The 24,755-nt window shown below is 38.9% G+C and overlaps 2 protein-coding genes and 1 long non-coding RNA gene across 21 annotated transcripts in view; 1 reads left to right on the top strand and 2 right to left on the bottom strand.

The window, feature by feature from the left end:
• The window catches only part of LOC106167553 (basement membrane-specific heparan sulfate proteoglycan core protein), a 123,032-nt gene extending 115,319 nt beyond the window's left edge, over positions 1-7,713 (bottom strand). For 9 of the 17 annotated variants that reach the window (XM_086996177.1, XM_086996182.1, XM_086996181.1 and 6 more), the window contains exon 1: positions 7,037-7,713. In XM_086996177.1, coding sequence (XP_086852303.1) covers positions 7,037-7,135 — 99 coding nt within the window. In that variant the 5' untranslated portion in view covers positions 7,136-7,713. The remainder of the gene's footprint in view (positions 1-7,036) is intronic. The other 8 variants (XM_086996190.1, XM_086996189.1, XM_086996186.1 and 5 more) reach the window with 2 other exon arrangements.
• Positions 1-9,522, top strand: part of LOC147759898 (uncharacterized) — a 34,521-nt gene extending 24,999 nt beyond the window's left edge. Inside the window, exons 2-3 of one of the 3 annotated variants that reach the window (XR_015331219.1) lie at positions 638-755; positions 8,957-9,522. This is a non-coding gene — a long non-coding RNA (uncharacterized LOC147759898). The remainder of the gene's footprint in view (positions 1-637; positions 756-8,956) is intronic. The other 2 variants (XR_015331218.1, XR_015331220.1) reach the window with 2 other exon arrangements.
• Positions 9,523-14,832: 5,310 nt separating this feature from the next.
• On the bottom strand, positions 14,833-22,050 carry LOC106158817 (cytochrome P450 2G1-like). Its single transcript, XM_086996300.1, has 9 exons — positions 21,302-22,050; positions 19,692-19,809; positions 18,891-19,122; positions 18,328-18,451; positions 17,820-17,976; positions 17,210-17,346; positions 16,805-16,901; positions 16,122-16,328; positions 14,833-15,745 (listed from the first exon to the last, which is right to left on the bottom strand). The coding sequence occupies exons 1-9, from the start codon at positions 21,572-21,574 to the stop codon at positions 15,564-15,566; spliced, it is 1,527 nt and encodes a 508-aa protein (XP_086852426.1). The 5' UTR covers positions 21,575-22,050; the 3' UTR covers positions 14,833-15,563.
• Positions 22,051-24,755: the final 2,705 nt, after the last annotated feature.

Genomic DNA, 24,755 nt, shown 5'->3' on the forward strand with positions numbered 1-24,755 from the left:
TAAGCATTCTGGTGGGTCGACCATATTTGATCCACATTCTATAAGTCCGCTGTTGTGAATGAAAAAGACCTGAGTGGGCATTTAGAACAAGTTGATCCATCTTAACATGCACCATGAAATGGATTAAATCTCCCAGGTTTAAATACAAGGCCCCTACAGCGAAAGCTTGTGTGGAGGCAGGGAGCGGCAGCATTTGAAGCGAAGTGGCCATATTTAGTCCATGGATCTGTTCGTCTGCATATCAACTAGTTCTGAATGCCCTCTTAGCTCGCATTCACAACAAGTTGAGCCAGGCTTTACAAATCCTGGGGACTAAATATGGCGGTCGTACATGAAAGAAAAAACGCCTAATCTTTAAATAGTCTCTCCGCCTCTTACACGCCTCCCCACACGTCGTCCCTGCGAGGTGACAGTCATTAAATCTCGGCTCCATTGGGACGACACATGGGGAGGCGTGTGAGAGGCGGAGAGACTATTAAAAGATTAGGCAGTTTTTCTTTCATGTACGTCCGGCATATTTAGTCCCCAGGATTTGTAAAGCCCCGCTCAACTCACTGTGAATGCGATCTTAGGTCTTTTTCTGATCTAAGCTTTATGATGTCACTTGGTCTTTTTCTGATCCAACTTGGACTGCCAGTGAACAAGGCTTTCTGTTTGTGTAGAACACGACCAGATGAAGCGGAACCAGAACAGACTACACACACAGCCTGCTCTCACAGTATGGGTTCTCTAGAACTGAAGACCCCATTGTTTGAGTAAGAGAGATCATGGGGATTAGGTTCTCTTTGCTTTAAAAGAAACTCTTAAACATCTCCTTTTTGGCTGTGGTTTCACATTTATAATTTAGGTATAATATTTATAGTGGCACCAGACAGTTTCTGAATTGTTTAGTAGTCTAGTTTGTATGCACTGGTGTTGCTTTCGTGATATTTCTCACATCATATTTTTATGCCAAAAGGACACAGATGGTTTTCAGTACCGTTCTGAACAAAGACAAAAACTTTAGCAGGAAAGATTATCTTTCTGCAAGTTTATTAGATACAACTCTACAAGTTATCACAAAAACTGGCTTGGTGATACTGGAGAACCTTTGTATAATCAAGAAGTTATAGCTTCTTGGTATAATCATGCAATTAACCCACCCTCCCACTTACTGTGTACACTGCTGACCCTCTCCCCCCCCCTCCCCCCCCCCCGATTCCTGCACCCCCCCCCCCTTTTTCTATCTGTAACAAGTATGTGCAATTGAGTATCTCCTTCTTGATATCTTTATTATCACAACAGTTCAGAAAGCAACCACAATCTAACACTTATATTCCATCAATTATTTACAATTATTGGTGCAAGATAATCTATTATACATATTTAATAGCATTTTTCAGACTTTAGAATCATGTGATATGGATGCTGTGAGAAGAAAGAGAAATGTCAACCTATTTTTCTACAAACACTTCAAAGAGTTAAAGTATCGGCCACCTTTAGATCTGTTTTTAAATAACAAGAAAACATCTGCATCTGCTTCTCTTTTCTTCAAAAAGCTGATTTAAGGGCAGATATAAATCATCCAGACTCTTCCCCCCTCCCCCCCCCCCCCCCCCCCCACTCCACCCACAAACTGAAGGTTGGGGTTAAGGCTACATTCTAATCTATTATTAACAATGTTTTCAATCCTGTTGTAACATTTTCAGTCTTTATCTCCCTCCGACATCAGTTCATAAATGCTCAATTTGAAAGAGGCAAGGGACACCAGTAATTTTCTCCGCACACTGCTCTCAACTTTACCTAATCTCAACATCTCCAATCTTTTTTTAGATATTTAAAATGATAAACATGTCTGAAAAAGTCTACTAGATCTGTTTGTGATTTTCAAGGACATAAATTAGACTCACGAGGTGATTAACACGGAGGGGAGGGGGAAGAAAAGATTTCATTCAAGATACAAGTTGTTTATGCACAATAGGTGAGGTAATACTTGGTTTAATTCACTATCTGAAAGACTGATTCACCTGATAGCTTTGAACTACCAGTATTCATTAATAGAAAAAAGTTTTCAAGAGATTGTATTTGTATTTAAGGTAACATTGCATTTTGGCAGAAAACAATCTCCAATTTGAAACTGTACCCAAACAAGTTCTATCTAAGATCAACTGCCACTTTTTTTTCAAAGATCTATTTCTTCCTTCCCTTTTTTCTCCAGTAAATAATTCCATTAACAGCAAATTAGTTTAAGCATGACACAAATGTTAAAAATCTGATACTCCTTTGACAAAAAAGGTGCCTTAATCTGTGATAATACACAAAGAAAGCCTCACACCATGTTTGACAACCAAGTTACTCCATTCCCACATATTAAAGGGATAACAACTGTTCAATGTGGCCAAAAAATTGGATTTTCTGAGGGTAAAGGACAATTTTCCCATATTAACCAATGGTTAATGAATCCATTCCCACATTCAAAGTAAGTCCCTTTTTTTTTTTTTTTTTTTTTTCAAAAAAGTTTGGTGGTCTGTAATAATCTCTTAAGCCATGGAGGTCATGTGATGTGATGGCAAGCACAAATTCCAGAATAATTGCATTAACCACTGTTTTTGGTGGTAAAATGGAATTAATTATATTTCTAATTATATTTCTACAATGCACTTATTATTGTGAAATATGGATAACTTATGAACAGTTGTTATCCCTTTAAGTATAGAGCATGTACCTAGAATAAAGGCAATACAGACCATCTATTCAGAATGAGAGGAAAGACCTGGAATGACATAAGAGCTTGTGACTGAAGTCAGTTTTAACTTTTAGACTAACCTTTTCGTCTACAAAGACAACAGGAAAACTCATGCAAAATTAAACTCGTCCTGTAACAAAAAGGAAATAGTTTTTTTAAATGTTTCTTGTGTACTTTTTACAAAAGGTCACAGTGGATATATATTACAGATTTATCCCAAAATGATTTATACTTGAAACAGACTAAAATTTAGGCCTTAAAGTTCAGACTAATTTTCGCTCTTAAATTCTTTTTTGAAAGTGACGTCAGAATTAAAATCTTTACCAGATTTGACCTGATCTGACCTGCTGTTAAGCATTCCTCTGGTCTGAGGAAAAACTTTGACATACGGGCTAAAATAATACACAACGACTTAGTGGGAGTTTAATTTAAAACCTACAAGATGTGACTTCACCATTTTTTTGCCTTTGCTGCTACCAAAGTATTTTCCATTTATTTATTCACCAAAGCTCTAATGTGAGTGCACCACTGTTCATAGTGAATTTTCTATCATTAAATTGTGTGATGGCACAGTTTTCATTATTGTGAATATTTATGTAACTATTCACATTTAATTCCTATATGCCAATTCAGTTTTTCCAATCCAAAATATCCAGTTGCATAACCATCAAAAAATATACTGCGTAAGTAAAGAAAGAATTCCTCAGATGAAAGAAAATTTGACCAAAAATTTGCCGTTCAACTCCCCCATACTCCTCTACTCACAGAAACATATTGCTGATCCATGCATCTACACACACACACACACACACACACACACCTCGACACTAACTTCTGTAGCACAACTTCCTTCAACCTAACATAATCATCTTTCTGGTCCATCAGAGACTGTATATATATTTACAGAATTAGCCATGTGTCAATGGCATGGAGGAGAACCAGGGTGTTAAATTATTCAAACTAAGCAAACACAGACCAGTTAGAGTAGAGGAGGTGAAAACAAAAACTTGGGTCTCAATGGGGGAGTTTGTTTTCTCAATGGCTTAGGGTGGTCTATTGGAACAGCAACATAGGGGTGGGGCCAGAGCCAAAACAATAATACTTCTAGAAATTCAATATTGATTTATAAATTGAATTTCTCAAATAAACCTGGAAGGCTAGAAATATAGAAAATGTTGACAAAGTGCCTAAATTGCATTATAAATTATTAGGAAAGGAAAAAGAGGGGAGAGGGTTATGATTTCCTGACAAATAGGTTAATCCTTGTTTGTGGGCTTTTGAACTATTATGGTTTTATTTGTTCACTGGTTTCCTACTGCATTCATGCTTTTCGTCACTGTACACAGCTTTGAGCTCAGTATTGAAGGTATACTGTAAGATTATGTCAACTTATTGCACAAAGTATTATAATCTGGCTAATGTTTGGAAGACTTCTGGAATCCGACCAGTTCTAATGTACTCAAGAAAATGTTCAGATTTGTGAGGAGGTGGGGGGGGTAGGTTGACCCCAACATTACCCATAAAACCTGTTAAAATATGGGGGTGCTAAAGAAAAATACCCTCATCTTTCATTGTAAATAAACAGAAATATGTAACCGGTAAATTAGTCTTTGAAATAAGATTACAACATAACCCTAAACTTAAATTCCTTTGTTTGATTTTGTTTTTTCGTGTTTCTTATGTCCTTCACATAAAAATGGTTTCCAGGTCACAACATCAGCCCAGACAGCACAAAAAGTCACATCTTTATTCACAGGTGTACAGCGCCTATGTGTAGTGAACAACTGGATATATCAATTACAAGTTATTCCGATTTATCCAAGAAGGCAATGACAAAGCTAAAATATCACTTACATATTACACCCAGACTCGGCAGCAAAATTGACAGGTCCTAGGTATCATTTTCGTGTGATAGTGACTGCATTGACAAGCGGCAAAGCTGACCTGCAGACTTGGGCCTCGTTCCCATACCTAAGCCGATCTAGCAGGATCGACCCATCTCTGAGGGGTTTCTCACTAAATTGCGTTCAACTTAAGCTGCTACGATATCTGGCACGCCTACTGAAGCTGGTTAACTAGAGTTGATTACCCCCTTAGCTACAGTGGGTGTGTCAGAAATCAGAGCCGCTTTAGCTGAATGTAATTTAGCAAGTAACCCCTCAGAGATGGGTGTCCTGATAGATCTATCTAGGTATAGGAATGGAGTCTTGGTCACTGTATACATATATATCATTTTCATAGACAATATTTGTGTAGCTTGAGTGACCGGTCAAATATATCATTTCACAAAACCAATGGAGAATTTTTGAATGCACACAGTCATTTTTTTTCTGTTCCTTTATACACTTTCGTGAAAACTGACCTCCTTTCTCTAATACAGTGACACAGAAATGAACTCTATTATCATAATTATTTTCAGTCAAGGTCCAAGATGACCAGTGAGGTTCAAAATATAGTGGACAGTAGGATAGTTATGGGACACCATATTCTCAAACTTGACTAATAAGTTACCAGTGGTGACTGAAACAAAATAAACACAGCTCTCCATTTAGAAGGTCTCATTTTCTTGTGTAACAACTGTTACATATATACATCAACAATGTCAGTGATTGTATTTTGGGTATCAGTTACATATAACAATAGCAGTACACATAATGATGGAGCTTGCCCAACTTCCCAGCACTAGGTCCATAACTTAGTGGCATGGCTGGACTACTAGTATACTATTAATCAAGAAGTTGTCTGGTAAAACCAGTGCATATCAGTTATTCACCTGTACATTTCAGTTAGGCACATGTGGATTACACGGGTGGCTACAGGACTGAACAAAATTTTTTGTTCAAAATAGTGCAGTTATGCTAGAAATCAGTTTATGTAAGCTGCTATTGAATTGGAGGATAGGAGTCTTGAGCTGACTGTGTCTGTGTCTGAATACTTGTTTTGTTTTTTAAATATATATCTAGAGTAACTGCAAATAAAAACTGATAATCACTATGGCATAAATGCAAAAATATGCCGTCAGCATTTATGTTGGTCAGATTTGCTATAAAAGTTTTGGACAAACACTCTTTAAGGAAGACACAATGTGATAACTCGTACTAAATAGTCAAACAAAGGGGAAATAAATGATGAATAGCAATAAAGAATGTTATTACTATTATTATGTTTTAATTTATCTTTCCTGGGTCTTCTCAAGAAAATGGGCTGTCTATTTTTGGATGTTTTTTCCAATGTAAATAATTAAGTAAATTGATCCTAAACTGATTTTGGAAGAGTTTTGAGCTGCCTGGAGAAGAAATAACAAAGATGACCGGTCTTATCATGATCTCCCCCCCCCCCCCCCACCTCCCCCTTTCCCCCTTCACCAACCCCCAAAGAGGGATCACTTTATTCACATCTCAGCACTAAGCAAAAGTCCTTCTGATGTTTATACCTTTCCAACTCAGCCTTCAAAATACCTTCCTCCTCTTCATGCTTGCTGAATAGGTTTTAAGGGGAGGATCACTTTTCACCTAGACGCTAATGCATCCTCAACTGTTTCACCTCAGCAGCGGATTAACACTCTCTGTTGAGCCGAAAGCTTTCAGAACCCATCATGGTATAGTAACAGTCCACACACACTACTGCTACAGACTGGCATTCCAGATTTTCTGTCAATTTTTTTCCTTTTCAATTAATAAAAGGCCTATATCTGGATTCCATTTAAATGTTTATAAAGGTTTAGGTTTAACATTAACACTTACTTTCTTTTTATTGCTGTGGTAAACTGACACACCCACTCTTCCCTGCTATGAATTTCAACTACTGAAATTTAATTTTTAGTTTCACTTCCTTTTATTACCCCTCCCATTCTTTTTTTTATTATTATTACAGTCAGAACTGCTAAAATTCAACTCAATAGTTATTTTACGCTTTTCATGAAAATCAAAACTCTTTATCTCTCTCTGTAAATATGCAACTGCAAAAACTGAAGTGAATTAATAATAAATCAAATCATTGCTTCTCATGACATAATAACATTTACGATCCTGGAAGTTAAACAAAATGACCATCAAAGCTAACCCCAATCTGTTACCTAGTAACAATGACGCTCTTAATTAAGATTTAAGAATTCTCAAGTATTTACACCTCGGCTTCATTAAAACCAGCGAGCTCTAGCTTCAGTCTTCAAGAACTCAAAACAATGGCCCGTTGTACTTTCAAATCAACTGGAGCACAGAAGGGCATCGCCTCCGAGGCGAGTACGTGTGTCAGAGAACGAATTAACTACATTCCTTCAAGTTTCTGTATTTAGTGCATGCATTTACTTACATTTGGGGATTTCTTTTCACCTTGCCTACCAGTTGCTCCGACACAGGTGATGTAAACTACAGCCCAAAGCAAGCAGACAATCGTAAGTTTCCGATCCATCGTCAATTTCTCTTTCACTCCACCTAGGGAGCTACCACGCTGAAACAGGCTTCTTCTCTCCGACTCTCTCCCTCTCTCTCTCTCTCTCTCTCTTGCACTTAATTGACCGGCGTGAAATTCCTAAGTTTTTTCCGGGCTAATTCATCTGCAGTCGACGTTTTCCTACTTTGGTTGTTGAAGCTAGAGTCCTGACTTTCCTCTTGTACCTCCTTTCGCAGATCTGCTGCCTATACCGAGATAAAAACAGCAAAATTCTGCCGGCTATCTTCGCTTCCTTCTAACCACCGCAGAATCACCAGCCGGAAAACTTCGGATGGAAGCGCCCTGGCTATTCCGATGGTCGCCTACACTCCCGCCGTCAAACCGCAGATTCACCTCCTTCGCTCCTTGTTGGCTTCACGTAAACAACGAAACCGTTCTGAACAAACCCACACTTCAGTAGGAGTAAACATTCGCAGCCCCAGAGAAAGGTTTGAATCATCTGGGCTGAGTAATGTAGTGGAAATTCCTTCAACGATACACGGGAAATACCTAAAGTTCCGCACTATCACAACAGCCAGAGAGGTAGACGAGCTATATCTTTCCCCCCTTGCTCACAATGATATTTCAGCACATTTGAGCGAAACTGACGCATCTCAGGATTGAATTAACAGTATATAATCCGATACCTGCAATTAGCGTTGAATGAATTGGGGGGACAACAAAGGGCATCATTTTCTGATTTAATGGGACATAACCGTTGTAAAATGGAATCCAACAAGTGGCTTTTGTAATATGATACTGGGTAGAGAGTTAGCTATCTGTGAGTTCGTCTTTCATCTCCTCTTTCTCCGCCGTAGGCGTTGAATGGCTTCTTAAATTGCTCGTTATAATCAGACGATCTAGCTAAATCTACATGTACAAGTGTGGATCCGCTTTCCTTGTCTGCGTTAAATAATTTGCGTTTTTTTTTTTTTTTTTTTTTTGTTTTGTTTTTTGTTTTTGTTTGTGAAGTATTAGACCTAAATTATCAAACTGTTCCTATTGTTAAAGGAGACTTGCCTTTAATATGCTTTAATTTCTTAAAACAATCATCCCATTGTTTTTCCCCATCCGTTCATTTGTTTGTTCATTTTAGCTTGTAAATGGATTAAACGCCTCGATCTATTCTCACAGGAGAGATGAGCCCGTTGACAACAGACAACTGCCATTTTTACTGAGTTCTCTCCAGCCACCAATTACCATCCAAATAAATAAATAAATAAATAAAAATAAATAAATAAATAAATAAATAAATAAATAACAAAACACAGTTTTCTCACCGACAGACATCGATTATACACTTGTTATCAATGGGTTCCAACCCCATCCCTTACGATTATTTTTATCAATCAGTCAAACTGCTGTCAATATTGATTGATTGATTGACTGACTGACTGACTGACTGACTGATTGATAAAAATAAGCAAAATTAGGTTTCCAGACCCCGCGGTCTACCATGAGACAGGCAAGCTCAGTTGAGTTCTCTATCATAATCTCTATCATTTCATTGTTATCCGTTTTTTTTTTTTTTCTTTTTTTTTTTTTTTTTTTTTTTTTTTTTGTCTTTACTTCGGACTTTATGTCACTTAATACAACACAGAAACACAAGCGTTATATTCATTGGTCAACGAAGACATACTTAAAAAATTATTTGCATTTCTGTCAAATTTTCTTTAGTCTATTTATTCATCAATATTATTGTCATCATTTTATGTATTAATTTATTTTTTTTCTGTTTTATTTCTTTGCATTTTGCTTTTTTTTTTCATATCACACACATAATTTCCTTCTATAATGCAGCGGCGACCGTGCAGTCTGGCAACGATATTTTGTCTTGAGAATGAAGCTCAACAGTGCTGTGGCGGAGATCACAATCCAGCACAATCAGACGTCTCATCTAGCACAATGACCAACCATTTCATGAACAGGACTGCCGCAACTGACATCCTTCATATCTCTTGGCAGGGATACCATCCGTCTTCGATTGAGCCAGTTCAAGTGCACAGATAGATCTCTCGATGAAAAATATTTAAATATTGAAGTATATCATGATAATGGTGGATCTTCTTAATGTGTTAAACATTTCCCTTTCCAAATCCATCATTAGTGAATTTTCCTCTAGCCAGCGACTGGATGGCTAACACAGTGGGTACAGATACATTGTACTCTGCTTACATGTTCTCTGCAAGTTTTTCGCCTAATCATTGAATGTGACAGCCAAAATAGGCAATTAACATCATTCAGTTATTCATTACGCCATCATGGCATGTAAACCGCTTTGATCAACTGGCACTTGAATGAGGTTTGCTCTTCTATTCGAACACTGTATAATAGATAGTTGTATTAAATTGCTTTGATAAAAAGAATCCTTTGTTTGTTGTTGGAAGGTGTGTATTTCAATTTTGTATGCCTGTATATTATCTCCCTGACAATAGTAATAGAATGTGTAATAATGTTTGAAAAATAAGCTGCTTGTGTGGCATATTGGAGAATAAAAAGGGAGGTAAATTCAAGATGAGATAGCACAAAATCAAAAAGGCAAAACTTAAAAAAAGATGAAACGGGCCTGTAACGGGAGGGGGGGTGGGTCGAACCAACTTCCCTTTTCCCGTGAAAAGGTCCCCTCTGGACCAAATATGAGCTGGTTTCATGGGGAAAGGTCCACTTTTTTCAGAAAAAAAAGAATCTTTTATCGCTGGCTATGGGTTTGCTTTTGTGTACAATAGGGTTTGTATCAGTGTTAAAAGATCATTATTCCATTCTCGGAGCAGTGCCTTTCTGCAACAAATTCATCACCAGATGAGTATTGTGAGCAAGCGTGTTATCACGATGAAGTCTGTAGTTATCTTTTAAGTCGCCTATTTAAATGCACCTATTGACCCGAAACTCACAAAGATGAAAGGTGACCTCAAGCGTAACTTTTCACTGTAATATAAAAGCATAGATCTACTCAGTTTCTGAAAATTGGCACAAATAATTCGAAAATATTAAAGTGTGTTAAATGTTAAATTTCACAAAAATATTATTATTATTATTATTTTAATATAGAATATATGTAATACAGGGGCGGGTTGAGGCCGTCTTCTGGGTCTTCCGGAAGACGGTCAGATTTTCAAGTTTACATGATAGGTATCTATTTTCTCTTTCGGAAGACGGTCAAAAATGGAGATCATTTGAAAGACGGGTCATTGTAGTCGAGGAGAAGTGACAAATATCTTTTCACGATTTTTTTTACAAAAATATATGTGACCTTATTCCAATAGACCGAGGAACAAAAACTACCCTCTACCAGGATGACAGATATTATAGGCAAATTTTCCAAAAGCCAGAGAACCAAATGATGGTCGTCTATTTATCTCCATATCTGTGAATATCTTGTGAAAAATCAATGTGTCGCCCGGTTAGAGGGTAAGCAAAACTTAGCAGTACCGCCAGCGCTCACGCTGGTGGTACTAATTAATAATACAGTAGGCACGTAAGGGACGTATTCCCAGGAGGCTTTTATTTCATTTGTGTAAAATTTCTATCCATACTTCTCATGAATTCAAAAATTTCAGGAGGCTTTAGTTTCATTAGTGTAAAATGTCTATCCAAATGCTTCTCAAATTCAAATGTTTTCAGGAAACCAGTTTTATGTAGTACTTTATGCAGAGAAATTACATGCAAAAACTGTTAAATACTTCCTAGATTTCGTAAGTAGAACTATATCTTAAACCATCTAAAATAAAGCTTTACAACAGCATTTGTACAAAACCCACAATATAAATGGTTGGATCCGCTTTAGATTAAAGATTTGTTACTATTTGTCAAAAAATTCGCTTAAAATCTACACAAGCGGTGACGCAGAGGGCTGCTACGTTTTCTGTAAATGTTTCCTATGATAAAAACACTTAATCTTATTTCATTCATTTTTTCGTCTTAACTAAAAATGCAGCGAGAGTTACCGTGACTGTGTATTTTACATTTTACATTAGTAACCGTCATCTACATTTACACGGCGAAGAACTGTGTTACTCTACAGAATCTTCCATCCGGATACCCATAAAAGAAGTGGACGCCGTGTTCGGAATGGTGGACACACTTTGCCTGCTGAAGCTTTGACCCCTACCTGGTGTTTCAGCACTCCCACGACGACAACGAAAACATTCTTTAAAGAGGTTCACCAACGCATCCCGAAAGACCCGAGCCGACGAAACATAAAGAAAAAAGTTTATATTGTGATTCAGCAAACTTAACAGGTACAACATTGACAGTTGGTAGATAAACCCGGCGTATTGCTGCGTGAAAAAGTCACCAAACAAATCTATGGTCGGCAGGCAGAGGGAAAAGATGATGAAAGGCCAAGTAAGCAGGATGAACGCTGTCAGTGTAGTTAATAGTAGAATATTGACTTTGGTGTTCGTCGACCCACTGCTGTCACCGTGCTGCTGATGACCAAACAGTTGTTGTCTAACGGAATGAATCTTCCTTAGTTTGCATACCATGGCGACCGTCATAACTGTAATGGCTTTTGTGATGACGGACAACACCACGATCAGTGCATAGTTCAAAACGGACATCTCATATAATGTTTCTGGAGGTAAATGGCAACGTATAAAATCTGGAGACCTAAGTAATACAGCCAGAGGAACAAAAGAAACAGAAGTCACCAAAGCTTTTCGTCTTGTGCACAGAGAAGACGCTTGCAGTGGTTTAAAAATAATCACAACTCTCTCTATGGTTAACGCCAATATTAAGAATATGGAGAGCCAGTAACATGCGCCACCCAAAATATGTATAATGTGCTCTTTTCCACACGATGGCCCCGGACCTGTTCTTGTGTCATGCAAAATGCATTCACACGACAGGAGCGACAGTCGTGACTGGTCGGCAGCGGCAAGGAACAGAATATAAACGAAGGTGGACTTCTGCCTCATACTCGGACGTCGAAGAACCACCAGGAAGGTTAGGAAGTTACCAACCAGACCGATGGCTGCCAAAGCGTGCACAGTTACAATAGCATGTCTCAAAGGGTACCCAGCATCTCTGCTCGGAGGAAAGCACAGTATAGTTTGCATCGTCCAAATCGTACTTGCTTGTATTGCCAATGGAGACGCTACTGTTACCAAAAAGCCCAACTTCGTCCCAAGAGACATTCTCCTGCATTGTCAGTGTGTTTTCTTGGAGTTAATTCGTTTCCCGTGGATAGTCGTCGATATTTTGTATTTGCCCGTGTGTAGTCGTTGATATTAATTATTTCCTCGTGGAAAGTCGTTGATACACTATAGTAAAAGATTACAAACTTAACGTAGCTCACTGCCAGTATATCAATCCTCAGTGTGAAACCTAATATCGTCACTGAGTGGATTTCTGTCTTCTGATTGGTCGAGAAGTGTTGAGCATGTAGAAAAACCTCTCCCACTGAGCCTTGTTTCAAGCGCTGTCTCATGGGTCCATATTTTTCTGTATCCGACCAATCAGTACCTGTATAACTAATAAAATTTGTTTCCGGTTTAGATTATATTCTGTTTTTCTGAAATATGTACACGCTTTCAATATATTTCGAGATTTTGGAGATCAGGTCAATTTATTAGCCGTCCGTGAGATCCTCACCTACTCCATGTTGGGCGGGTCAAGATGTTGTGCTTCTGGATAACGCTAGCGTGTATATGGTCAAGTTCTTCATAAATAAAGACACGACTTTTTCTATTCAATTCTGTCTCTGCCCATATAACTACGAACGTTGCCCGTCCTGATATTAAGCCGTAAAAGCAGATGCTGCAGAAGTTAGGTTGAAAGCTTCATGCCAGAGAGGACAAAGGAGCCCATTCATAACAAGCTGATCCGCGTACTAACAGATCCGAGGATCAAATATGGCCGACCCACTTAAAAGCAGGGGCTTGAAAATAAAACCTCGGAACCGATGTTTTATCCGATTAATGGCGCGTGTGTAGGCGGGGAGACCATCAGGGGATTAAACGGCATGCATAGGCGCTCAGAGGGGTCGGCCATATTTAGTCCGCGGATCATCTGTTCATAATGCGCTTCAAAGCTCGAATTCCAATAGTGCATATTTGGACATGTGCTATTTTGTCCAAACTAATAAGTACAACAATAAATGCCATAAAGGGTGTATTTAGTTTAAGGTTGTTGAATTTTTGTCGCGGGTTTATGGGACAGAAATTTAAAGTTAGGGACATTCGATATCTGTACGTATGAATGATTTGTGTACGTGTTATAAGCGTGTCCTTATCGACTAAATGGCGATTTGCACTAGTAATAGTGTGTAACACTTCCCTGTAACTGACAATAGCAACATCAAGTTTTTATAACGCCGTCTCTTCGAAATGATAAAACTGATAGAAATTAGGCAAATCAGTCTAAGAGGGCATTCCCAGAGATTTAGATCGATCTTACTAGATCGACCTAACTCCCTGGGGGTTCACGCTAAATTGCAGTCAGCCGACCGCGGACGGAACTAATTAATTACCCCCTTCCTGCATTGTAGTAGGCGGGACGGACATTTAAGCCGGATTATCTGACAGTAATCTAGTGAGACTCCCTATGGGGATAGATCGATCTAAAATATCTGGGAATGCACCCTAATCTTCATTCAGCACACAGAAGAGGAACTTTTAAATTGCATAAATGGATTATTCTTTTCTAATTGTGGTATCAGTTTTTCTGTCAGTGACATTAATCTATCTTCCTTTGCAAAATAAAATTTGAAAGCTTCTTCTTATTGCTGTGATAGAATAATAATATAAAAAGGCCTTTTGAATTAAAGGTAAAGTGCAAAATGTTTGTTTTATTCAACATACTTGCAAAGGGATTTTGATCTCTGTTCCGTGGCCAGTTTAACTAAATTCTGCATGTGTAAGATATTATCTACCTGATCTACAAAAGAAAAAATGTTCACGTTTCACGTCATATAATCTTTATAGAATCAATAGGGCATAGTTTTCCATCTATTCATTCAGCAGCAACCTATAATCTATTCCGGTCTAACCAACACACACACGAAATGCCTTACAGTTTTTTCTCCTACTGCGATCGTGCAGTAGCACGTGCATTCTAAATATTAAGTTTATGATTTTTCAAATCAAGATAACAGCTTCGAAATAAATCACTATTTACCACAATAATTGGAGTAATTGCCCTCGCCCCCCACCCCATATATTTGACAAAGATAATATTTTTTAGATCTTTAAAAAGTACAGCCTTTTTCCTTTATCCTAGTCCATCAGAAAAATATATTGCTTTCCGTAAAAGTCAGTCTCTAAATGGGAAGGCGTACCCTGGGGCAAATAAAACTACAGACGGCACGAAGAGCCACATCGGTCTAAATGCTTACTGTAGGCCTTTTTCAACAGTTCCTCCAGTACCCCCTTTTCCCAAGCATTTTTGCAGACTACTGCCCCCCCCCCCTCCCCCATGAAGTCACTGAAGTTTATCCTCATGAGAACTCAGGTCCGTAGCAAGGGGGGGGGGGGTCAGGGGGTTCTAACGAACCGCCCTTTTTGCCAGAAAAAAGACCTCTCTGGGTTAACCTAATCTCGGTACACGAATGTTTCATGCCATGGGACCATTTTTTCAGAAAAAAATAAAAACCCTTTATGAAATTGCAAGCTACGGGCTTGGAACTTGTGGGCATGGTGTTGTCATTTTGTACAGAAAATATATCAACAGCATGTAAATAAGGCGTAATGAAATCAGGATAGATTTATTTAATTGATTAAGATGTGCAATACGATAAATACATAGTCGATATTATATTATGTTATAAACATATAATGCTGTTCATTTGGAATACATGTAGTTAACTTATTATTTGTAGAAACCATGTAGAATTTTGACAGGATCCATTTTTTAGCATTATAAGTTATGCTGATAATTTTTATGACACTCAAAATAGAAATAACTATATACAAATAACAAAAGACAAAAAAACTATATACAGAGTGGATATTGATTCACTCAATGTTAAGCTTAAAATAAAGAAAAATAATAACCCCACCACATGGAAAGTTTTCCTTGGCGTTTTCGTATTTCCCTATCAAAAACGCAAATATGGCATATATCCGACGCGAGAAACTATCCACTGAATGCCCAATATAATAACTATAATCTTTTGTATCAGCACAATGGCTAAAAGACCTTGGTAATAATATGGCAATATTTATAAATATTTTCCTTTAAAAGACCGGGTAAATATATATATATATATATATATATATATATATATATATATATATATATATATATATATATATATATAACCTACCTTTTTTCATTAACCTACCTTTCATTAACTTTCTATATATATATATCAACACGGACACCACCTATGCTATAAAGGCATTTATTAAAATGCTATTAGACTTAATTTCTAATTTCGTAGATAAAAAATCACCCTTTAACCATTAACTTATCTCCTAACTGCACGAATTTTAAACGGGAAGGGGGTGTAAGTAATGCCAAGTTGGCCGCGGTCGGGACTGGGGATGTCTTGGCCCTCTGCCGGTTGAAATGAGAACTGCTGCAGCATGGTGGTGAAGAAAATAAAGGCCTCCAACTCCGCCAGTGTTTTTCCGAGGCACGTCCGTGGCCCTGAAAAAAGGTTTCAAAGTTATTGTGAAGAAGAGTGGTTTCCCTTTTTAAGGAATACGCGCAAGAAATATTGATTAAAATATGTAAATGATTTTTATCGAGCTCGCGCTCTCTGTTCTACAAATAATATACTATTTGAGCCACAAATTTACAACTACATCTGGTCAAATTAATGAAATAAGCTAAGTAAAACTGATTTAAAAACCCAACAATTTTTAAATGGCCCACCCCAAACCTCATTCTTACGTTTTACGGTTTCCAATATTTAAATTGCATTTATGTAATGCTTTATCTTTTTTCTATTATTTAATTATATCATTCACACTTTTTTGTATTACAAAAAGCAATACGCATTGACACTTTTTAAGCCACTAACCCACGGAAAAATTGATCAGTTTGTCCGTCTTGATAACCTGCCCGGAATCATCCAACCAGCGTTCAGGACGAAACTCATCTGGGCGGTCAAAGTTCGCAGGGTCCCTTAGAACGTGATAAATATTGGGGAAAACCACAGTCCCTTTCGGAATGAGGTAACCATGTAACTCTGCGTCTGTTTCGGTGGCGTGGGGGACGCCGTTAGGGACTGTAAAAAATAAAAAAAATCACGTGTGACCACTGGATACAAATCTGGAAATTAACTTCTGATAGACGCATACTAAAAAAACGATTTATCAATATAAAAATCTTCTTAGCTATCTTTTCCTTTGGTAGGAAGGCAGACCGTGACACAGTTGCAGACGACAAAAGAACCTTAACAAAAAAGTACATCTATTGAACATTTTTCTTCGAAGACGGCAAAAAGTAAATTGAAGCTATTTTGCCACTGAAACTGGAAAACATGAATTCTATACCAGAGGCAAGCTAAAATTAAAAATAAATTCCATGCAAAACTTCGCGCTGGTAAGTTGCATAAATTATCACTAATAAGACAGAGATAGATCTATGGGTATCTGCTGAAACATGAAGCTGTGGTCCCGGTAGAGGACAAAAACATTTTAAACTTTCTTAACCCTTGTAAGGAGGACGTTTGGCTGATTTAGCTCTATTTTTAGTTCTTACCTACGGGTGAGTATCGCATGATTTCCATGAGCGTCGCCTCCGTGAACGGCATCTGAAGGCGATCCTCCCCTTTCGGTGCTCTTTCTGGTCCAATTACCTTGATAAAATAGATGGGATATTCTACACAAACCAAACAAGGGATTTAAAATAGATGTTAATAAATGAATGAATAAATAGATTAATTAAAACTAATATAGGAAAATCTGATAAAGTCACAGTATTCCCATTTTCACATTTCGAGACGAGAATTTTTAAAGGCAAAATGATGCCCTATCAACCATTCAGTGGCAATTGAAAAACAACATCACTGCAAGTTCGTGCATTGTACTCAAAAAGGAGAAACTACATTTATTCATCACTATTATTGTTAACTAGATGACTATTTCATAATCTTCATTCACATACCCTGTCTATTTCTTCTTGGCACTTTTTCTGTATATCCGGATGATGCAGCAGCTGGAGAAGGCCAAACTTCAAGGTACTGGCTGTTGTCTCTGTGCCAGCGAAATACAGGTCAACAACAACGCGAAATATGTTCTTTTCTGAAACCAAATGTTTTACCTTTAACACGCATTAATAAAGGCTTGTTAATTGTATTCTTTTTAACTAGGATTAAAACCCATTGGCTTTATAATTACATCACAGTAATTAATAAACTATGAAAAAAGAGTATATTAGACCCCATTTCTGTCCAAAGATCGATCTAGCAGGATTGTCCCTGTCAATGTTAGATATCTGGCATGACTACTGAAGCTGTAGGCATGTAAGACATCAGAGCCGCTTACGCTAGATGCAATACAGCGAACCCCCCTTAAAAATGGGTTGATCCTGCTAGATCGATCTATATAGGTATGGGAATGGAGTCTTTGCATGGTCTGGTAGGCCTACAGTTTTTTGATACTTCAGCAAAAGCATAAGAAATTATAATTTCATCATGCCATTCGACCAAAATCGGTCGATTCTGCAGCTGATCAACACTGAACACACAACTACAGCAATTTAAACTAAACTATACCTGAAAACGTCTCCGGATCGTTGTTTTCATTGGTCACTTTGATATACAAATCGATAAAGTCCCGGAGGTTGTTGGGGTCAAAGGTCAGTCGGTGCTCATTCACGTGATCTCGTATTCTATCGTACAGCTCCTTGAGAATGGCAAGGCGTTTCTTCATCTGTAAATATACAAATTTGATCAAATGTGAATGTGAGAATTGAAAAGATTCCATTTGGAAAAGTGATCTGGAAAGAAAACGGTTTGTAAGGAGCCATAAGTCTTAGGAATGTTATTCTATTAAAAATGTAGCAGTTCAAAATTTTCGAGGGGGATTGGGATATATGAAGCTTCAAAACGTCAGAAATCTCTATTAGACAACAAGAATACGATCCACGATATCCTGGATAACGTGTGATTTATAGTGTGGGTTTTCTGGTGGTTGAATAATTTTAAATATATATATATATATATATATATATATATATATATATATATATATATATATAAAGAGAGAGAACCATTATTTTACCTTAGAATTCGGTATGAAGTGCCGTGTCCACGGGAAAAAATCTTCTATACCGAAGGCGCTGAGTCGAAGCAGAGTGTTCAGCAGATCCAACATTTCATTAAATCCTTGATCAGAGTATTCGTGCCTTAAATGAAACAGACGTACAATGATTTAGTTGGTAAATAAATCAGAACGAATTTCAATCAATAAATATTTAATTTCTGTTGTTTGAGGGCGCTGCAGTACTTCGCAAAGCAAAGCAGATTATTCCCATTAGATCATCTCAACAATGGTTTCATTATTATGAATAAATCTTAATGAGCTCTTAAAAATATGAGTAAATGCACAGAAAATGACATTAATTATAAAGTCAGGGGCGGATTTAGACTATCTTCTTACTATCTTTCGGAAGACGGTCAGATTTTCAAGTTTACATTGATGGGTATCGCAAAATGGAGGATGGATCAACAAAGATAATTTGGAAGACTGTCAGAAAATATCTCTGGATCCGCCCGTTTAAAAGTAGGCCCTATCGTAAAAGCATTTCATTAAATTATTTAAATTATTAAACCACAGTGCGTTACCTTTCTCCGAATACCACGATGGAAATAATGTTGTTCACAGCCGTCTGCACAACAGCGCCAGGGTCGAAGGCCTTACCGCCAAATTTCTCAAAGTCCTGCACGAGCAGGCGGGCCTCGTGCTGTATGCTTTCTTGGAGTGTTTTCTTGCCCATGCCGAAATCTCGGAGGGACATGAGAGTGAATCGACGCAAATCTCTCCATTTTTGTCCGTTTGAAAATATGACACCAGCACCTTGAGATAATTATTAAAAATAAACAGTGTAAATTTTCATCTATATACTTAGTAACTATCGTACGATAACTATTGTAAATTCTTTACGTCTTAGACAAAATATGTTTGGGCTCTAAGCAATAGTTTTTTGCAGGTGAGATATTTTTTTAATCAAATACCAAGGTTGCAAGTGCTTTAGAGTGCTGTACTCTATTTTCGGCGACTTCAAGCCAAAAGAACATTTTCAGTGAAAAACATGTGTTCGACAAAAGTATCAGCCGTCGACTTAACTTGAAACCCAGGATGTGCTTTTTTACAACCTGATTCTCCATTTTATACATATTAATTACCACAATAGTTGGAGAGAAAAAGAGAGAGAGAGAGTGAGAGCAAGCGAAAGAGAGAGAGAGCAAGCGGGAGAGTAAGAGAGAGAGAGAGAGAGAGAGAGAGAGAGAGAGAGAGGGAAAGCGAAAGAGAGAGAGAGAGAGAGAGAGAGAGGGAGAAAATGCGTGTTTGTGCATGTATAAGAAAGAGAAAGTGTGTTCGTGTGCTTGAGAGAGTGTGTGAGGGGTGCGTGCGCCAATAACCACCTTTAGGTCCTACGATTGACTTGAACAGAAACAGCCATATGGGTCTGCTACTGAACTGGTCTGATTTCCTCACAAACGCCTCCTGTATCGAGTCATGGCTATTCAGGAAAACCACGCCCTAAAACACATTTAGAACTGTGTCACGTCGGGCGTTTTATCCAAGCGGTAGGGGGCCTACAGCTGTACAACTGGCTTGAGAGGTTCCACCGTGATATTACGCCACAGTGAACTTTACTCCGTTCCACAAGTTATCCATAAGTTCTATTCCTTTGTTGTATTCGTCTAAAGCTAGTTAATCGGCCGTGCCGAGCGTGAGGACTCACTTTAGGTGACTCTCTTACATAGTCAGCCGGGGAAAATATCGCAGCTGTATCGCTAATGCCCCTATTTCACACAGACCACGAATCCCACGAATCGTAATCAGTTCGTGATTGATCAAGAATTGCAAGAACTGACTACGAATATATACGAATCTGTTAAGAACTTCATGAACTGATTACGATTCAACCACGAATCCTGAATTTTGTCAATTCCTGGCGATTCGTGGTCTGTGTGAAATAGGGGCATATATAAGGTATAACGCTCAATATAAAAAGCATTGAAAGAAAAGCCATTTGCCAAGCAATGCCAACACCCCGGTATATCTACGCCATGACCACAGGGTGCGCTAATACAATATTACATTACAAATACTTAATAGTTAAATTTTGCAAACTATTTTAAAGGTCTTGATAACAGATTGTAACTAATGTTCCCTTTTTGTTCGACATGCGTGTTGATGCAGGGAGTGACCACGTGATTTACTTTACGGTTCAGGCCCGTAGCCAGCAATTTCAAAGGGTTTTTTTCTTAAAAAGTGGACCTTTTACTATATAATCCCCATGTACCTAGGTCAAATTTCACATAGAGTGGACTTTTTTCCAGAAAAAAGGGGGGTTCTTTCGAACCCCCCGAACCCCCCCCCCCCCTCCCTGGCTACGGGCCTGCGGTTTAACATAGCATCACCTATTTTGTCAAGCTGTAACTTGTGACAATATTTTGAAAATCGAAATCCCGCAGGCTCTCGCATTTTTGTAGATGGCATTGCGCAATTTTGGGACGTTCGTTGAGCATGCCGTAGTGGTCGTACAACAACGAGGACAAGGGATCAGTGCGGATAGTGTGCGGCGACTGCACTGAGACTGAAGAGAGGATCACTTTTCAACCAACATTCCGATTTTCTCGACCTGACCTCGAAGTGATGTGGGACAAACGACACGGTGCCCGTATCACTGATGTAAACTGAACAGTGCACTAATATTAACAGCAAAATTCAAGCAAGCAGCGCTGGAATTCAGGCCTGAAATTCGAGCATATATAGGAATTACAAAAAATGAAGAACCTGATCTTATTTGGCTCTGGAGCTCAGGCAAACTTTTTATGTTTTTTTTTCTTAATGATTTTGGGCTTTAATAAAAAAAAAGAAAGAAAAAAGAAAAAAAAGCTAGCAATCTCACTTAAAATCACCGATTGATTGACAGTTCGAACGACCAACTGATCGAATGGCCGACTGACGGATTGACGGACAGACAGACAGACGGACGGACGGACAGACGGACAGGTTCACTCACCTGGGGTCCCATGGATACATATATAATGGCCCCGTACTTCTTAATCCATGGCTTCAGGTCGCTGGGGTGGGGGTCCTTGCGGCGAATGAAGAACAGCAGACTGCCCAACACGGGCCATCCCGGGGGGCCTGGGGGCAGGCTCAGCTTGGAGTGTCGCCCCCCTGTGACTCCTGCCACCAGAAGTAGACAGGCGAAAAAGACGGCCACGAAGACCAGAATGGTGGTAACGTCGAAAGCGGGGAGCTCCCGTAAAAGTTTTTCAGCGACGCTCATTTTGTTGTCTGTATACGATGTCTAGGTTATGGTGGCTTAACTTTTTCTGACGCTACCGCTTAAGTCAACGGACTCGCTCCACAGTTTGCAACTTCTTCACATCGACTTAATTAATGGAGATTCCTGAGGTCCTTAATGAGTTTTATCGAAGCTAAATAAGAACCGAATCAGGATTTTCATTAACCTACCAAATCTAAGCCCTCTTGCAATGTGCGTATCAGCGGTATCAAAACTGGTATTAAACCTCTTATTTAGGTCCCAGTTTGTAACTGACTCTGCATGTACAGTGCACTGTGCCGAAGTACTCTGTAATTCCCTACACGACTCTCCCAACACTTTATATGCTTGAACGGTGACGGTCTTCCCCAGGTCATTGTTCACTTTATTTACCTATCTAAGTGAAGGTCAGATATCTCGCTGTTCACTGTCAAGGCTGTTATATTTAGACAGCCTGAGTAGCTGTATTTTGGATGTCAAATAAATAATAGTTGAACACCAAGGTCCTTTTTTAAATTAAAATCCCTTAATAATGATTTTAGCAGTAGCAAATTGTTAAAATTAAGAGGACAAATACGACGTTTGATTTCTATTGGGCCCACATCTTTGTCCCCCTGACAAAATGGCTCTATTCCCATAGATTTTAGATCGATCTATCCCCGCGGGGAGTCTCACTAGATTACTTTCAGACAATCCGACTTAAATGTCCGTCCCGCCTACTACAAGCTGGAAGGAGGTAATTAACTTTCGTGTCCGCCCGGCTGACAGCTATTTAGCGTGAACCCCCAGGGAGTTAGGTCGATCTAAAGAAGGTCGATCTAATCTATGGAAATGGGATGAAAGAGTCCCGTAATACGTACAACATATGGGGGTCAATATCTGGAACGATGTTGACAGTTGCGGGCAAGCATTAACAGTGTGCGCACGTTTCATTGCGAGGACCAAGGTTTTGCGCGGATGTGGGGGGGGGGGGGGTGGAGGGGGGGCAGAGATAACTTTTATTAACAAACGAAGAGAGGTAAATATAAAACATTGGAAGGGGGCAGTTTTTTTTGGAATATGCGGGGCGCGGGGATGGAAATATTGCTTAGTTTTCTCTCGTTTGGTTTGTTATACCGTTTTTTTTCTTTTCTTTTTTTTTTTTTTTGGAGGGAAGGAAAGGCAGGTAGCTCTGAAACGGGGGGGGGGGGGGGGGGGGGGGGGGGGGGGGGGGAGGCGTTAATTCCATTGAGTTTAACTGGTAAAGTCAGGTTTAGTAACGCGCACCAACCAACTTCTTCTTCTGGGTCTGGTTGAGGGGAGGAGTTGGGCAGTTGCCCTCTGTCCCTCGCAGCCTAGTGAATATCTGTCGCCCCCCCCCCCGTACCCCACACCCTATGAACCCTGATGGGGTTGGGCGTTTTTGCGACAGCTCAAAGCGGTTTATTTGACTAATACTATGGATAACGGAAATCAATAATCTAAGCAGGTCTCCGATGTCGCTGCGTTCCGCGTGTCCGATCGGGGTCATCCAGTGTCTTCTGTTTACTACCCTGTTCTACGCTGACAGCGTAATTCACTTGTATATGACATATACATTTGTTGTAGGTCATTGAAAACGGAAATGTTTTTTACGCTACAGTGCGTTATTTACCTGCCTTTACACTTTTTCGATACGCGTATGTACGTTGTATGTGGCCTAACAAAAGACATACACCCAAACAATGAATAAATAAATAATTTTATTTATTAATTAATTACTTAATTAATTAATGATTTACTGTTGCATCTATGTAAAGGCAGCCATATCTAGATGCGAAACTGAACCCATAAAAAGGAATGTTTTTTCCTGATGCGTAAAAAGGAAATAGATTCACAGTTTGTATTTAAAGTGGTTCGGGTACACTTACATGTAGTCTGTCTTAACCGTAATCAGTCGATAAATTTATCCGATACAGAGTAGTCATATCCAAACAATTTAAAGTCCATCCTGTACATTTCTTTTAGATCTTCAATCAACTCCGGGGAGAGCTGTGAGAAATACTTCTCAACTATCCCTTTACTGGTCCTCTTCCACTGAGCAGGGTAGATGGTGGTGTTTGAAATATTTGCGAGCTTTAAAATTTCGGGTAAATCCCGGTCGAACGTCTCCATTCTTATAATGAGATCATAGCCTAGTGAACACACGCGACACATCCGCCATATTGGACTCCAGTGTGCCTGATACCAGTCCACCTTACAGTCCCCACTCTCGACACAGTTGCCATGGCGAACTATATACTTAATAAAAAGCGGAAATGTGATGTCCAGTGTGCCGCCCGGAAGATTGAATTGTCGACTTATCAGAAGCGCGATCCCCCTGGAAGCCATTAGAATAATACTTTCGGTTTTGTTCTCGAAGATTTTCCCCTCAAAAAACATTCTGTAAAGTGATATTATTCTTTCGAACGGATGACGGACGCTCAAGATTTTAATGTTGTTTTTCCTTTGCAGTATGCCGGTGATTTGTTCCACGCTTTTTTGTGATAGAAAATCGAAGTTGTAATGCCACGATTTGCCTGCCGCCAATTTTGACCAGTCGAAAAGGTCCGTCTTATTCTTCCCGCGACTTTTCACTTCCGCAAAAATCCGGCGAAGATTTGTAGAGCCAGTCTTGGGAACGATACAGTACAGTGCTTTTGTTTGTTCATCATTTAATATCCAAGTAACATACTTTTGTTCCACTGTTCTTTTGGGAATTTGCAAACCTTTTATAGACATGGCTGCCGTTTCAACCGATAAGAGGGTTTGATTTGACGCTGCACATCCATCTTCTACCATTTTCTTGCGACGCTGAAGAATGTTTGTTTCTTGGTCAACTTGATATTGTAATGATTCTCTGCTAGCTACATGTACCGAGGCTTCCTTCGAGACTGCAATGACAGTTGTATAATTACGAGTCCATAATCCCTACAATGGTAAAATACCCTTAGCAAAATATAAGGCCTGCTGCAAAGTTGCAGCAAATTTACTGCAGTATGGCTGCAAACTGCTATTCCTTTTGCAAATCTGCTGCAATATGGCTGCAAATTAGCAGCAATAATGTTTTTCTTGCAAACTCCTACAAACTCTTGCAAACAATACTGCTGCAAACTTTTTTATTTTGCTAAGGACATGCATTTTTAAAACATCCATTTCCTGCGAGCTGATGGTAACAATTAATTGA

Source organism: Lingula anatina, chromosome 9 (genome assembly GCF_051362555.1).
Source record: "Lingula anatina isolate TDL-2025a chromosome 9, LinAna3.0, whole genome shotgun sequence".
NCBI classification, from domain to species: domain Eukaryota; kingdom Metazoa; phylum Brachiopoda; class Lingulata; order Lingulida; family Lingulidae; genus Lingula; species Lingula anatina.